Consider the following 15158-nt stretch of genomic DNA (forward strand, 5'->3'; position numbering starts at 1 on the left):
TAGCAGAACACTGAAAAAAAAGGATCTGACTTAAGACACCACAGCCAATATATTCAGGAGCTGAATCTCTAGTCTGAAAACACTGGCAGAGTTTTAAACAGACCTCATCAGTTTTCTTCTTGGGGACTCAATTCCAAAAGAGAGCTGCCACCATTCACCTCCTATAGCTCAAAAGTGACTTAACTAAAAATGTATAATCGTTATTCATTAACTGATAAAAACTGAAACAAACAAACAAAAACAAGAATAACTAAACTCTGGTAATATAATTGCTTAACCATTTGTATTTTTATTGACCTTAAAAAAATTTTTTTTCTGCCCGGTTACGACAATTAAATGGGAAACAGCAATTACAATTCACAAACTGTGGCATGAAAAATAACACATACCTCATCAGGAATGACACCAAACCTTTTCCATTTTTATTCATTCAAAAGAGTCCACCACTCAAGTGTCAAATCTGAACAATGTCATTTCTTTTTTTCTTGGAAGGGGGAAAAACATTTATTCTGGCAGCACTTTTACAATTCCAGGAAGTGGTTTTGATACCACAAGTTGCAGGAATAGAAACCATAACAAACTTGGAAGGTTTTTTATTTTTTTCTTGCAAGGCTAGGGACTAATGGCTGGAAGACTCCCCTTGTGCTCAGTGAATTGCCTGTCAGCCTCAGCTGGCTGAGTCTTCCCAGGTGTTGAAAGAAAAAATGGATTTTCCTGCAGACAGTGAAAATTCCTGTAGAGCAGAGTGTTTTCTGTATCTCCGACCCTCCCCGCACCCTGAAGCAAGTTCTCAAGCTTTTCTGGAGCTGCTTTTGGTCACATGACCCTCTATCGCCATGACTTTTTTGCTTAAATACATGTGACACCAAGACTTCTTCTTACACTGCTTCTCTAGGGTTCAGATGACAGCACAAAACATCACTTGTCAAAAAATAGCAGATATTAAGAACGTGGGCATTTCTGTTCATAATAACAGCACATACTTTTTGGGGTATGCCACCCAAAGTAGCATTTTTTTTTTTTCATTTAATATGGTCCCCTGGAGAGTTAGCTCAAAGTCACACACTTAAAAATCTTTTCAAAAGAGTGGTCAAAATCAGTTACTTTGACAGTTTAGGAACTGTCTCATGCCAATTAAAAAACTTTTATGCCCAATGATTTAATGGTCCACAAAGCAATTAAATGTTAGCATTCAGTTTACACTTATACACACACGCATCCACGCACATGCACATGCACGAGAACTGTGACAAAAGGATTAACCAGATTAATTTTGTGACTGTGTTCTAAGAGAAAAAAAGCCCAAATTTGAGGTGTCATATTCAAGTAAGTATTTAAAAATGCAGAAATAGTCTGATCCCACTTGATTTTATGATCATAAGAAATCATACTTGTTTAACTGAAGTTCTGGAGTTAGTGAAGTTAATTCTGAGGACACAAAATATTCCACAAAAATAGATCTATGATTTTTTTGCAATGCAGTACTTACTTGTTCGTAATTTCTTTTAAAAATCTTTTGAGACGTTGTATACTGTAGCATTGCAAGAGTCAATACTTTATAAAAGAAGTAAAAGAATAATACCAACTGACTCACTTTTCCTGTCTCACACTGGTGAGAAACAGTCTTACACATTTTCAATCAACACCAAAGAGGAGGCAGATGTAAACAGAATCCTTTACATTCTGCAAAGACTAGAATGTGTTTCTATTGCAGCAGATGCTGTTTGGCCCCAATCAGGAGTAGAAGAGAAAGCAATTTGTTTGGTTTGCTTTTTAAATTTTGCTTCATGAAGATTTTAAAAGAAGAGTTTTACTAGTTCTTGGCAATCGGAGGCTCTGTATTTATAAATAACCAATGTGGGATTATGCTTCTCCAATTAGGTCATTTACTATCTAAGGTCTGACAGCCAGATGTGGAGGGCTTTCAAAGTGCTCTGCGAAATTTCATAGACTCTGTTCTCGGGTAAAAAAAAAGGACTCATTACTAGAGTTCTTTGTGTGTTTCCAACTGACTCCTGATTATCTTAAGCTACTGAAAGACTCAGGTTTTCCATAGACTGATTGACCCCTCTGCTCCTTTCCACTGAAGAATCCCAACACCAGACTTCCATCAGTGCATTACGCAGTGACAGCCCACCATCAGCATGAAAGCTTGCAGCAAAGAATGCTGCCCAGCACTAGCGACATGTGGGCAAAGAAAAGGAATAATCCCACTACCCCGCTCAACACTTACAGGCAGGGACCTGCGATTAAGAGGAGAGGGAGCGCTGCCTGACGTGCACCTTGAACATTCATGCAGGTTGCTGGCAGCCTCTGTGAACCAAAACTTAAGCCACGGGCAGATTGGTATCTTATTATTTTCTTAATCCGAGAAGTATTAAAGTATAAAGAATGAACAAAAAGGTCTTATGCTAAAATAAGAAATCAGCCCCATCTTGGCACAGTTCTCATGCAGAATATTGCACCCAGTGTTAACTAACGCTAGAAGCCTCAAACTGTATAAATTTAAATGTTTTTGCATATTATAAAAATAAAGATAAACATATACATATTTTACACTAGTTATGGAACAGCAATGAATGGTCAGTCGATCCCTCTTTCACATTTAACAGAACTGAAATCTGAGTGCTCTAAATACTGCCACCTGTACTGGAACTATGGCTTATATGTGCACAGAAAACAAAATCCCTGAGAAGCCGTTCGACTTTTTTTTTTTTTCTTTTCTTCAAGTAGCGCTCTCCTTGGAGGATCACAGTTCTGAGGTTCAGGTTGTAAGACATTTGCTCCATATTCTCTCCCATCCTTCCGCCGCCCCTCCCACCTCACGTGCAGGCGAGGCGTGCCTCTCCTCAGAGAGCACCCTGAACACCTATGCACTCGAGTTCACGGAACACACTGGGAGTGTGGAGGGTTTACCAGGTGCGAAAGATGGTCCAGGTGAGTTCTGATGCTCTCTTTTCTCCACGGAAATTCCACAGCCATAAAAGTCACTGGTTTCTGTGCTTTTCACCAACGTTCTTCCTATATGGGTAGATGTGAAGAAAGCACAGGAATGACAAAAGGCAATGGAGCTCTCAATTACATGATTAGGAAGCAATACATTTGCATAGATTGTCACTGCTATTTCTAGAACTCCTTATAAAAATGTCAATGTCAGACAACTAATGTTCCTGCAGAGGAAAGACTTTACTAGAAAGAAGATCGGTCAAACATTTCCGTGTGTGATGTTAAATTCAGACATGACGAGGGGGCTATGCCACTGTGGTCTCACGGCTTGACTGGAGTCCCCATCAAGAGCCTCAGACTCTAAACGCGGCACTGCTTCCTTTCAGGAAACACACAGACACACACACAAACACCCTAAATAACCCTCGAGGAGTAGGAATATACACGAAAAAGCGAGAACGGCTGTCTTCCATCTGGACTAAAAGGCATGATTTTACTTAAAGAGTTGTAAGCAAGGCTGTCAGACTAAAATCTGGAGTTGGATGAATAGGAAGTGAAGAAACGGTGGCTTCTTCAGCTAAGCAAAGTGGCATTCGATTCAGACAAAATGGGTAGAGGAAAAAATGTCAAATGTTCCCATCCCTTATTTCAGCTTTTTTTTATAATGATATGTAATGTGATGTTTTAAAAAGTGTTTTAGCAGCATTTAATAAAACATACAAAGACACAAAGGGTTTATGATCTACTTCCTTCACGTTCAGCCCTGTCTCTCTCCTAATGCTACCTGATTTTATGGGAGCTGACAATTTTCTACCTAAGACATTTCTCCAGACCACATAAGAATCGGTCGAGTATAATACTAAGAACAACATCATCAAAACTATGCACCTTCCATTTACTAAAATCTTAAACTTACTGCACACTGGGAATAGCATCATTCACTGCAGTGTGTTATTCCATGAATCTTAAACTCATCATAGTCCCACCAGGTAAGCTCCATCTTACCCTGCATCTTACTAAGAAGGAAAGCAAGGTTCCAAGAGGTACAATAACTTCCCTGAGGGTACAGAGCCAGGCCTGTAGAAGGGCGTTATTTGACTCTAAAGCACGCTGGATAGGTTGGAATATTTGGGAGCATGGGATACTTTCCTGTTTCTATGGCACTCAAGAATGAAGACCCTTTGAAGGTCTATTAATATAGTAAACTTGCCAGTAGAAGTTTTGAAGACTCCCTCAAATTCAAGTAATAATATAATATATCAAACTAAAGAGGATGGCAGTGTGAAAACACATGTGTCAGCCAAACAGTTAACTCTGGTGGTGTGACATGTGGGTTCATATGGGAGAAGTGCTATGTATGTTTTTTTAACCGAATCTAACGAACCTCTGGAAATGCAGACAGTTGTGTCTGGCTGTCTGCTCCCCTGAGCCACATGTAAGACTGAGAAACACAAGAATACCTAAACAAGGGCGTCTTCATTGTTGAAGGGAATATTCCAGTGTTGAAGAAAGTAAAAGGATAATTGATTTCAACATAGTTCCACGGAGATCCCACTTTTCGTTTGTGCTCTTACAGAAAAAGAAAATATTCATCAAATTGGCAGCCTTTTCCACCCCTCACTGCTTCCCCATCTCATAAACTTGCCCTTATCCATCAATCAAGATCCACCTCGAGTTCCGAGAACTTTTCCCAGTTCTGGCTTCTTTGTGCCTACAGGTCTTTGTCGATACACCTATCACAGCAGGTATCATATTTTAGTTGTAAATTAGACACTCACAAGATTGTCTAATTATCTTTGATTCCTATTCTTTCCCAAAAGACTATTAGATTCTTGAGGGCAAGGTCTGTCTGTCTTAAGTTATTTCCACATCCTCAACATCTGGCACAATGCCTAGTCAAAGGCAAATACTCAACAAGATCTGCTGAATGAATGATGAATAAGATGTGATGAAAAAGTCTCAGGTGAAAAACAGATAAGCTACTATGAGTTCACAGCTTTAATGGAGGTGTATAATAAGTATTGAGGAGATGTGAAGAGTGACCGATTATAGTTAGAAAGGCTGGGGATGGCTTCTCAGCTTCTCAGGGGAAGTGGCATATGACCTTGGCCTAAGGGACGATGCGTCTTCATCTGGTAGGAGAGAAGGAGTGGACGCCAGCTAAGGACTGAGAGCCAGCCAGGGACATAGTATGGCTGACGCCTCTCACAGTAAGGGAGCGTCACACATGTCAGCAGGGTGGCTAGGGTCTGATTGTGAGTCATGAACAGGAATTTGAACTTGGGACTATACTCAATAGGAAGCCATTTGGGCTTTTAAATAGGGAGAGAAGTAAGAGGGCCTGACATTGAAAGATAATATCGGTTTGAACGACAAAAAGACTAGAGAACAGAGGCAAGCTGAAACTCAATCACAGGAATCTTGCAAAGACAGGTAGGCCTAGGTAAAAACCTCGGCAGAAGGGAAAGTTATATGGCCAAATACGCTCATGTCAAGACAACTGATAAGATAGGATAACAGCTCTCAGTGGAGGACTGCATATGGAGAAGAGGGCAGTGTTGACCCTGACAGACTCTTAGCTTCAAAGATGGGTGCAATATGCAGGCTGATGAAGAGCTTTGGGGGAGGAAGACAATAATTTGTACTATTAAGCCCACAGGACAATCAAGGGGGTTGCCGCGCAGGATGCTGGAAACAGAAGCCCGGAGCTGAAGTGAGAGGTGAGACATACAATCCTTTCAGGTTATTGAACATGCATTCCCGGGACGAAGCAACATTATTTAGGTATTTAGAAATTTAGGCTAAAACTAAGGTCATGTGATGTTGTATTAACCAGATCTTTTATTTTCTTTATTCTGAAGCTCTGACATCTGAGGCCTTGCTGACCCTGGAGGGATTGCCCCTCACAGCATTAGCTAGTTTCTAGAGATAATAACTGGAAAGTGAATGTGCTTCTCAAATATAAACCAACTAATCCAAAGCCCACACCCCACCCACCTTCCTTATCGGCTCTCACACTCTGAGCCACTATTCACCTGCCCTAAGCAAACACACCTAGGGTGCGGTACCAGATAACAAGGGACAGTCTCTATGCCTGACAGCCTGCTGAAACTATTCAAAACGGCCCATCCTAAGCCTGTCCGCCCTGCCTTGTCTCTACCCTCACGCAGAAGCCATAATGTAGGCTCTTGCTCACAGTCCGACCCTTTCTCTCTCTGCCTCATGATGGGTATTTCCCCATTCAGCCCCCGATAGCACAGCACGCCCTTCCTCTAAGGAAATGTGAGTAATGAACCATCCTTTCGATGGCAGTTGTTTCTCAATCTGTTGGCCTTCCTATACCTCCAATGTTCTACTAATACACTATATTTTAAAACGAATGGGCAAGGAGGAACTTGCTGTGAAAACAACAGTGTGCCTGGGGGCCGTGACGTGGATTTCAGGCCCAACTGTGCATCAGTCGCTGTGGTTGTGGGAACATGGTTTGGTCTCAGACTCCCTGCTCCTGGCCCTATGGGACGTACAGGGTTGTTAGGAGAAGCACATGAGCCAGGGGGCTTCTCTCTGAGTTCATCTAGGCACAGTAGGCATTTGTGACTATAATATGAAAGGAACGGTGCCAATCATCTCTTTATCTCATGAAGACAGACAGGGTTGGGCCGACAATGTTTACTGAGTAACGGCAGGTGGGCTTATTAATAGATCTTCATGTGTTCTGCCGTGACCCCTTCATGGTGGTGGAGGGGAGGATAAGCCAACATACCTGTCTGGCATTCACATGTACCTTCCTTGGGCAAGTAGCTCAATTAAGCTAAACACTGCTAGTAAGTCAGAGGATGAATTTTACTCAAGTATATTTATTTATACTTTGAAGTTTCATTTTTATTACTACCTTTAATTCCTGAAATAACAGCAACTGAATTTATTAAGCACTATTTACTCAGTGTAAAGAATAATGCCAAATACTTCCCTGTACTTGTCTCTTAATGCTCACAACACCACATGAGATCAGAGCTGTTGTAACCTCGATCTGACAGAGGTCTACCTCATAGCACTAACAAATCTGAAAGATTCAAACTCAGGAAGTTAACTCCAGAGCCCATCAGACTGCCTTGAGGAAATAAACACAGACATTGCTTTTTAAAAGTTATTTGCTGTGCTAATCAACTTAAGCTTTTACTGATGTTATATCCTTGCATAATAGTTGAGTAAATTTTTTTAGATGATCTTTTTTTCCAACAAGAATCTGAATACAAATCTATACAATACTGTAGTAAATTAGGTGAAAGAATCAACCGTTTCCTTATTCTTAATTACCAAATATACTTTGATTCTAGATAATTAAAAGATTTGTAACCTTAAAATGTCCTGCTCTATTGAATTCTTCACCCCAAACACCTCCCTTACCCCTAACCTTTCCAAGTCCTTAGGAAGCCCTTATCTGTTTAAGAAACGCTCTCTGCTTCCCAGAGACTTACCCATAAAAATTGGTGCTCCTAAAGTCACAGATTGGGTACAGTAAAAATGATGATATAAGGGAAAGAAGCACTATCTTTTCCATTTAATTTTCCAAGAAAGTATGGAGATACCTAAGCAGAGAGGGAACAAATTCCAGTATCAATGTGGCTGATGGAAGACTAAATAATCAAAGAAACACTATTCCTCCTCACCTGTAAAAGTTGCACAGCAATGAGCTGCTTCACTCTTTGCAAAGAATAAAACAAATCAATGCAAATCATTGTGATACACCCCACAGGCAAAGTGCACAGGTAGCCTTCCCCATTCTCCATGCTTTAAAATTCTATGGTCAGTGAAAATCCTCCATTGTGATAAAGCCAAATCCATCTCACTCGATTGCTTTTTTAAAAAAATTATCAAGTCCATATTAACTAATCTGAGTGCAGTTAAACATAATTTGCCTGTTTATTTAGTGAGATAAAGGTCAGAGTCTTCATCCCACTTTTTATTAAAGGCTATTTCAATTGGTCTTAAATATCCTCATGTCAAAACAATGTAACTTCCAAAATTCCTATGCAAAGTAATCACTATATTTTTGAGAATACTTATAACAGTACGTAACTGAAATTTTACTAGGATCTTCCTTGAATGGTAACACTACAATATATACGCAATAACCCAAGCTTAAAAAGTAGTTTGAAACAGTGTCTCAGCCTTGCCTTTTATTAGCAGTAGCACTTTCTGGAAAAGGAGAAAGCATAGCCCAACAAAGTTCAAAGCAGCCCGTTTTTTCCTAACACATGACCTGCCACAGTCAGAATTAAGTTCCTATTTTTCAGTCCCACCACTCCACTTTTGATGGAATGCAGACAACACGGTACCACCACGAGAGAGATGGCAACTGTTAGGAAATAAAAATGATATATTCCCATTTCCTGTATGTTCAGTCCATTAAAAAACCACTTGGAAGAACATAGGTTGCCTTCCAATATGCCTTAAGGTAAAATATTTTCATATGCTCGCTTTTAAATGAAAAATCAGTAGATAAATTGGGTTATCTGGCAGTTTATCAGAATATACACTTTAATTGGTAGAGGTAGGTTTGGTCTAAACCTCTTTAGAAAAGAGAAAGGGAAACATTCTCTAGGTACCCAAAAATGAAATGCAAATCCAAAGAAGTGCTTGTTTCCCTTCTGAATTGGAATTTTAAGTGTTGCAACCTGCAGAGCAACAGGATGGAGACAGGAATTCACAAATTTAAAAAAATTTAATAAAATTTAAAAATTATCCTACTTTCTCCTTACTTTTCCCATTGAAAGTATATTTTTGTCCTTTCTGACTCCTAATGTCTAAGAGTCAGCATCCCTTTAGGGGTTGGTTAGGCTGCCATTCAGGAGTTCTGAAGGATAAATACATGAGGTGATGGATGTGTGAATTAACTAAGTGGTGAAAATCCTTTCACAAGGTATATGCATATCAAATAACTACGATGTACACTTTAAACATCTTACAATTTTATTTGTCAATTATACCTCAACAAAGCTAACAAATAAATTTAAAAAAGGACTGGTGGTTGTCAGGCGGTTAATGGGGAGGAAGGGATAAATAGAGGGAATACAGAGGATTTTTAGGGAAATGAAAATATAGTATATGACACTGTAATGTGTATATGTCATTATACATTTGTCCAAACCCACAGAATGTACAACATCAAAAGTAAGACCTAATGTAAACTATGGACTTTGGTGATTATGATGTGTCAGCATAGGTTCATCAACTAACGAATGTACTCCTCTTGGTGGCGGGGATGTTGGTATTGGGGGTGGCTGTGTGTGTGTTGGGGCAAAGGGTGGATGGGATCTCTCTGTATCTTCTGCTAGATTTTGTTGTGAACCTAAACTGCTCTAAAAAATAAAGTCTATGTTTTTAAAAATTGCTACCTATACTAAGAAAAAGAAACTTCTGAAGGAGGCTGACCTTCCTCCAAGCAGTTCTGCTTCCCCTCTACTGTCCAGTAAACAAGGGATTAGCAGTGGGCAGTGCAAGTCAATCCCCTGCCTCTGACTGAACTGGGCTAGGGATAACATGTGTATATAAAATTTTCTTTACAATTCATGAGTCTGTTTAATACCAGCACACCAGGCAGCAAAACCATTCCTGAAAGTGACGCTAAACATATTGACTGCAGGTGTGGTATTAGACATAAATGACTGCAAACGGCAGGAAGTTGGGTTTTTTTTTTTGGAGCGATGAAAATGTTCTAAAATTAGATTGTATTGATGGTTGCACAACCCCGTAAATATATTAATAATCACTGAATGGGGAGGTTTAATGGTATGAAAGTATACCTCAATAAACGCTCTTAAAAATGCATCAAATAGAATCATATCCTTAAAAAAGTCAGAATTTTTCACAGCAACCCAGTAGAATCTGCTGCTAGATGAACTTTCATCTACTCTCAAATATAAATATCATTGAAAGTCGGCCCAGGATAGCCAAAGCATAGAAATGACTCACATCTGACAGAATCTGATCAAATCAAAAGGGACAAGAAGCCACTCAGCCCCTAGGTTTCCCCCTAGAGGGTGAGGTGCAGGAGAGGCATTTCATTCAGGACATGTAACCTCTTCCTAATGGAATGCTGGTAGAGACCTCAGCCACCAGTCACCGAGACAAGTGATAAGAGTAAATCATATTTAAAAAAAAAAAAAAAATGGCTACCTACTCTTTATTCTCTGTGTCTCCCCATAGGGGAATAAAACACCTAGAAAAATTTTTAAATGAGAAATAGAAACACTTAGAATTTATAAGGAACATCCAATCAAATAACATCATCAATGGTTTTTCTTTATAAAGTACTCTGATCACCATTATTGCATCTATGGTCAAAATCAGGTTGTTAAGTGACAAGTCTCTGATTTGACTGATAAAGGAAAGGAGTAAACTGAATAAAGAGCTTAGAATGTCTTTTAAAAATCACCATAAGCTCTAAATCAATAACCTACGAATAGGGTGATTATTCTGGTGTGCCTGGGACATACCTGGCTGATGCCTATTGTCCCGGCATAATAATTACGAATAGCCCTCCTGTCACTCTCGATCCTTTCCTGACCTGAACAATAAACCACATGTTCAGCTATAAACGTGAAATGAGAGTGGAACGGATCGTGTTGATCCATACAGCATGGGTTAGTTTTGCCCCAGTGCTGCCAGTTGGCTACTGACCATAGCCAAAGATAAGGTCCACTGGCCATGGAGCCCACCCTTGGAACTATGAGAGAGAGCAGAAAGATCAGAAAGTCCAGCGTATATACATTAAAATCATCTGAGTGATTCTTATTTTGTAAAGACTGGTACCCAGCCCCACCCCATGGGAATCCTGATACATGTGCTTGATTAACAAAGCCCAATCTTGACCATCAACCTGCATCTTACAGGATGACGGAGAAGTAAAAGATCACTCTACAGTGACCTGCTTAAGTTAACTTGGCTAGAATTGCAAAGCCAGTGCAATAGCTCCAGTCTCCCAAATTTCTAGTGCCTGCTGGGACCCCAAGTCTCACTCTCAGGCTGAGAGCTAAGCTGCATTGATGTAATGACCACCTCCTAAGACACGTTCCTCATCAGTCCCCTAAATCTCCTGTTCCAATACACTGTCATCCACTTCTAAATTAGACCTCCCACCGGGCATGGCCTGGATGTTTGTTTTCATAGATATTCCTTCATTTAGAATTGAGACTTACACTCCAAACCTGCTATCCATTGCATGAGACGTTTTATTCCACCTATTTCAAAACAAAACTATTCACATAGCTAGGTCAAAAGCAGTTCAATCCCTCAAGGTATTCTCTCTAGCAGCTAGATGTCTGAGGCTGCGTGGCTCTGATTACTAAGACTTTAAAGACTTATTCATTTAGGTATAATAAACTGTGTGTGTGAGAGACAGGCCGATAGCATTTTTTTCAGGTTGGAGTATCTTTCCGTGGCAGTACAACAAGAAGCCCATGGGAAAACGCTGATAAAGCTGGCTCCATGCCACTGTGGTTTCTTGTGCAAATGGATATTATAGCCCTATCTCTATCTTGCCTATTAAGTGCCACGTGGCTATGGCAAAACAATAGGTTAACATCTCTCCTGGCTCAGGAAAATCTACACTAATGCAAAGTACATGGAACAATTGTTTCCCTCTGTTCCATACCCTGCTGTTTTTATATCTCCTTATCCTAACCCTATCAGTATCTGAAAGAAAGAGACCAATGTACCTCAATTCAAAGGATAGTAAAATTTCCGTTGTTTGATATTCAGGACAGAGGATGTTCTGGTTAATATGAAGTTACTTTGTAATCCTACTTTAATATTTAATAAGCACTTCAAGATTTTACAATTTCTTAGGGCCATGCTAGTGAGGAATTATACTATATTCATAGTTAGCTAAAAGAACATTTTGAATATAACAGCGTTGGATAAGAGTTTCCCATGGGTGTTCAGGGATATTTCCCAGCAAAGAGGGATTAGAGATGTTCTGTCTAATGAGTCACCTGGCTTGGAGAAAAGGGACAGCAGTCTTCTACTGCAGCTGCTGAGAAATGAGAGTATCCCCCCCTCAGCCCCCCTCAGCCCACCGCACCCCCACTGCTCTGCGGAAAGCAGGCCCAAGGCCGGAAAGACAGCGCGTCAGGTCCGGAAGCTGAGCTCCTCTCACACACAGCTCCCTCAAATGCAGTCTCACAGATAGTTTCTCAAGATGAGATGGCAGGTCGCCATTCTCAAACACAAGCTTCCCACCCTCCCTACAGAAAGCTTACATGCAAAAAAAATTTTGTTGTTGCTATTGTCAGCTAGGAAGAAAAATGAAAGTTTCCTGCATGAACACTGCTGTGTAAGTCATGTTGCTAAAGCACCCAGATACGAGATCTACTCCAAGACCTGTGGCTGCGGCTTTTCGAGATTTATAATAAGAAGGTATTTCTTCTGTTTAAAAGTGTTATCACTGTTTGATTCTTAATGCTAAAAAAAAAAAAAAAAAAAAAGTTTTTTCTGTAATATTAAGCTAACTTTGTATCCAACAGTTATTTTGCACTTGTACATTCTCTGTCTTTAAGTACATTTTGGGGAAAGTGGGAGCAAACAGCAAAGCCCCTGATTATCAAGCACTGATAGAAAATCAGAGATCCAAAGAATAAAGGGCCCAATTAATTCTGCAGTGACAGAATGACTTTCTGTTAAAAAAAAAAAAAGAGTTCTTTTTGGTTGCATATATCTATCTTAAAATATACTAGAAACCAATGGCATATACTTTTAACGAGTGAACTATATGGTATGTAAATGATATGTCAATAAAGCTGTTAAAAATGCTCAGACTTTTTTCAGTAAAAATTTAAAAGAATCACACACAAGAAAAAATAAGTTCCTGGTTTGCTACATAAGCCATAATGTTAACGTCATCCAGATAATAGGGTCTGCCTCGGCTGCTTTTCAGGGTGTCTTGAGATGTACTTTAACTGGCTTTTTGTTATTACAACTGCTGAGGCAGGATCGGGAGTAAGGGACAGGAGCTGCCCCGTTCAGAACTCACTTGGAACAGGGGCTGATCACAGTCGGTGTAGGTGGGTAAACCAAGGCAACGTTCACTCGCTCACTGCCATTCTTGGGGCAGACGATTTCTGCCACTCCTTCTGGTCTGGGCTGACTCAGCAGCTCCCCTGCAGAAGAGAGAAAAAAATGCATTAATGGGACCACTTGAGGGAGCTAGCTTGGGGATGGGGAGATAGGGAGAAGGGAAGGTAAGAAGGGACCACAGACAATGGATTCCAAGAACAAAAGTGCAACCAGAACAGCAGCACTGGCTCTGGCCCCACTTGCACTGCCCAAATTCTCATCTGCATCGCCATAGAGAACGTTTTAATGGTTGTGGCAGGGAGGCCGTCATTCCAGACAAAGACAGTGTCTCCGCCTTCCTTTTCAAGGTAACCAGAGTGACTGCGGATATCTTTATCTATATGTAGCAACAAAGCCAGGAGCCCCAGAGTCCAGAGAAGTAGGGGCTGCCAAGGAGGGCTTCATAATTAAAATTCAGGCAGCTGGAATTTGGGCAGGTGTAGCAGCCTCTCAACATAGCCTTGCATAAATGACCTGGAAATTCAGCATACTAAAGGTGGGTTATCAAGGTAAACAGCCCAGGTTCATACTGGAAAGAAGACTGCCTGGGTAGGTTTGTATATGGGCTTGAAAAGACCAACACAATGCTATCTTGTGAGTAATGGGGTCTAGTAAAAATGGATAATTAACTTAATGGACACCAAAAGGAAATCTGCATACTCTGCTCGTCCCGGATATAATCCCCCTCCAGCTAGATCGTTAAATCCCTAAGAGCAGTGATGACTTCTGTTCCTTAGTTTCCTCGCCCTTGTCCAGTGGCACCCTGCGCATTCTCTGTGCCCATGGCCAGCACGGAGCTCTCACTCCAGAGTTCAATAAATAGCTTCTGGCCGATGATGGTATTCATTATTGCCTAAATAATTCCTCTTCTTAAATATAGTAAATAAACCAAATCAAAGACACAAAACATATGCCAAATGGGGAAAGACACTACTGATATTAAAAAGTCAACTCTAAGGTAGCCATCACCTATATTACAGATTTGAAATTCTGGAGACCCCCAAAGTACATGCCAACATGGGATAATACAAATATCCTTTGCCTCAAAATAGCGTGTCTCTAAATGCCTTCCCTTCCGCAGAACTTTGTTGATAAAGTGAGTCCGTGTGCCAGGACTAAACTATGAGCTTTAAATGTACATCACATTTCATCTTTACAATATTTCTAATGAGGTTTATCCTCATTTTACAAATGAGGAAGCTAATGATCAGAAGTTATATGGCGTACCCTGAATCAAAAGCTAGCAAGTGACAGACGGGTATATGACCTCGGAAACCCATTTCTGGAGCACTTCCTCTTGGCCACCACTCTCTAATACCTCCCCAAAGTAAGGACTACTTCTTTACACCAGAATACATCTTTCCTAGAAGAAATTTCCAAAAACAATATTTTAAAATAATGAACTAAGCAATGACATATTTGTACTTTTACAAAAGACATTTATTTCCTGGTTTGAACATTTTTACATGGCTTTGCACAATAGGAACTGAATGTAGTTGAGTTCCTTAATCAAACTACTGCAAACACCAAATTACTACAAAATTGAATTTAACATGATTAGCTTATGTCACAGAACTACACTCTGACACCAGTTAGGAAAAGAGCCCAAAATATAAAAAAAGCAAGTTAAAAATGTGAATATCATATGTTGTCAAAGTAATAAAATGAACCAAAGTAATCATGTGTTAGAGCTAGACTGAAACTTGGAAGTCACCCAGTCCAAATACCGCTTTATATGCCAGAAGCTCTCGGTTCAACAGATTCGCTCCAGGCCCCACAGAGAGCTATGCATTAAACCGACCAATCCGCCATGAACCACAGGGCTAGCACTGCAACAAGAGGATGCTCTCAACGCCCCAGGCCTGTTAAGAGCCCTGGCCCTGGATGGCCCTCTCCTGGTTCCTCACCTGAGATTTTCGATTTGTACTTTCTGTCCCAAGATTACCCCACAAGCCTTGAACACTGACTGACTGGGTTGCTCTGGTTTCCCCGAAAAACTCTCTCTGGGTTAGAATTTCACAGAGGCCTCAGCTTTCAGCTGCAGGAGTGTCCCGGATAACAACTGCAGATGTCAAGCCCTGCCCCAGGCACCCATC

General features: G+C 40.4%; 1 protein-coding gene across 3 annotated transcripts in view; it reads right to left on the minus strand.

The window, feature by feature from the left end:
* Positions 1–264: 264 nt before the first annotated feature.
* Positions 265–15158, minus strand: part of MFHAS1 (malignant fibrous histiocytoma amplified sequence 1) — a 64789-nt gene continuing 49895 nt past the window's right edge. The window contains exons 2-4 of one of the 3 annotated variants that reach the window (XR_001595392.2): positions 12980–13106; positions 7425–7535; positions 265–3021 (exon numbers count right to left, since the gene is read on the minus strand). Coding sequence is in view for 1 of the 3 variants with exons in the window: in XM_016133146.2 (XP_015988632.2) it covers positions 2988–3021; positions 12980–13106 (161 nt within the window). In the remaining 2 variants the exon portion in view is untranslated. The other 2 variants (XR_001595393.2, XM_016133146.2) reach the window with 2 other exon arrangements.

The sequence above is a fragment of the Rousettus aegyptiacus genome, unplaced genomic scaffold (assembly GCF_014176215.1).
Source record: "Rousettus aegyptiacus isolate mRouAeg1 unplaced genomic scaffold, mRouAeg1.p scaffold_m13_p_11, whole genome shotgun sequence".
Taxonomy (NCBI): Eukaryota; Metazoa; Chordata; class Mammalia; order Chiroptera; family Pteropodidae; genus Rousettus; species Rousettus aegyptiacus.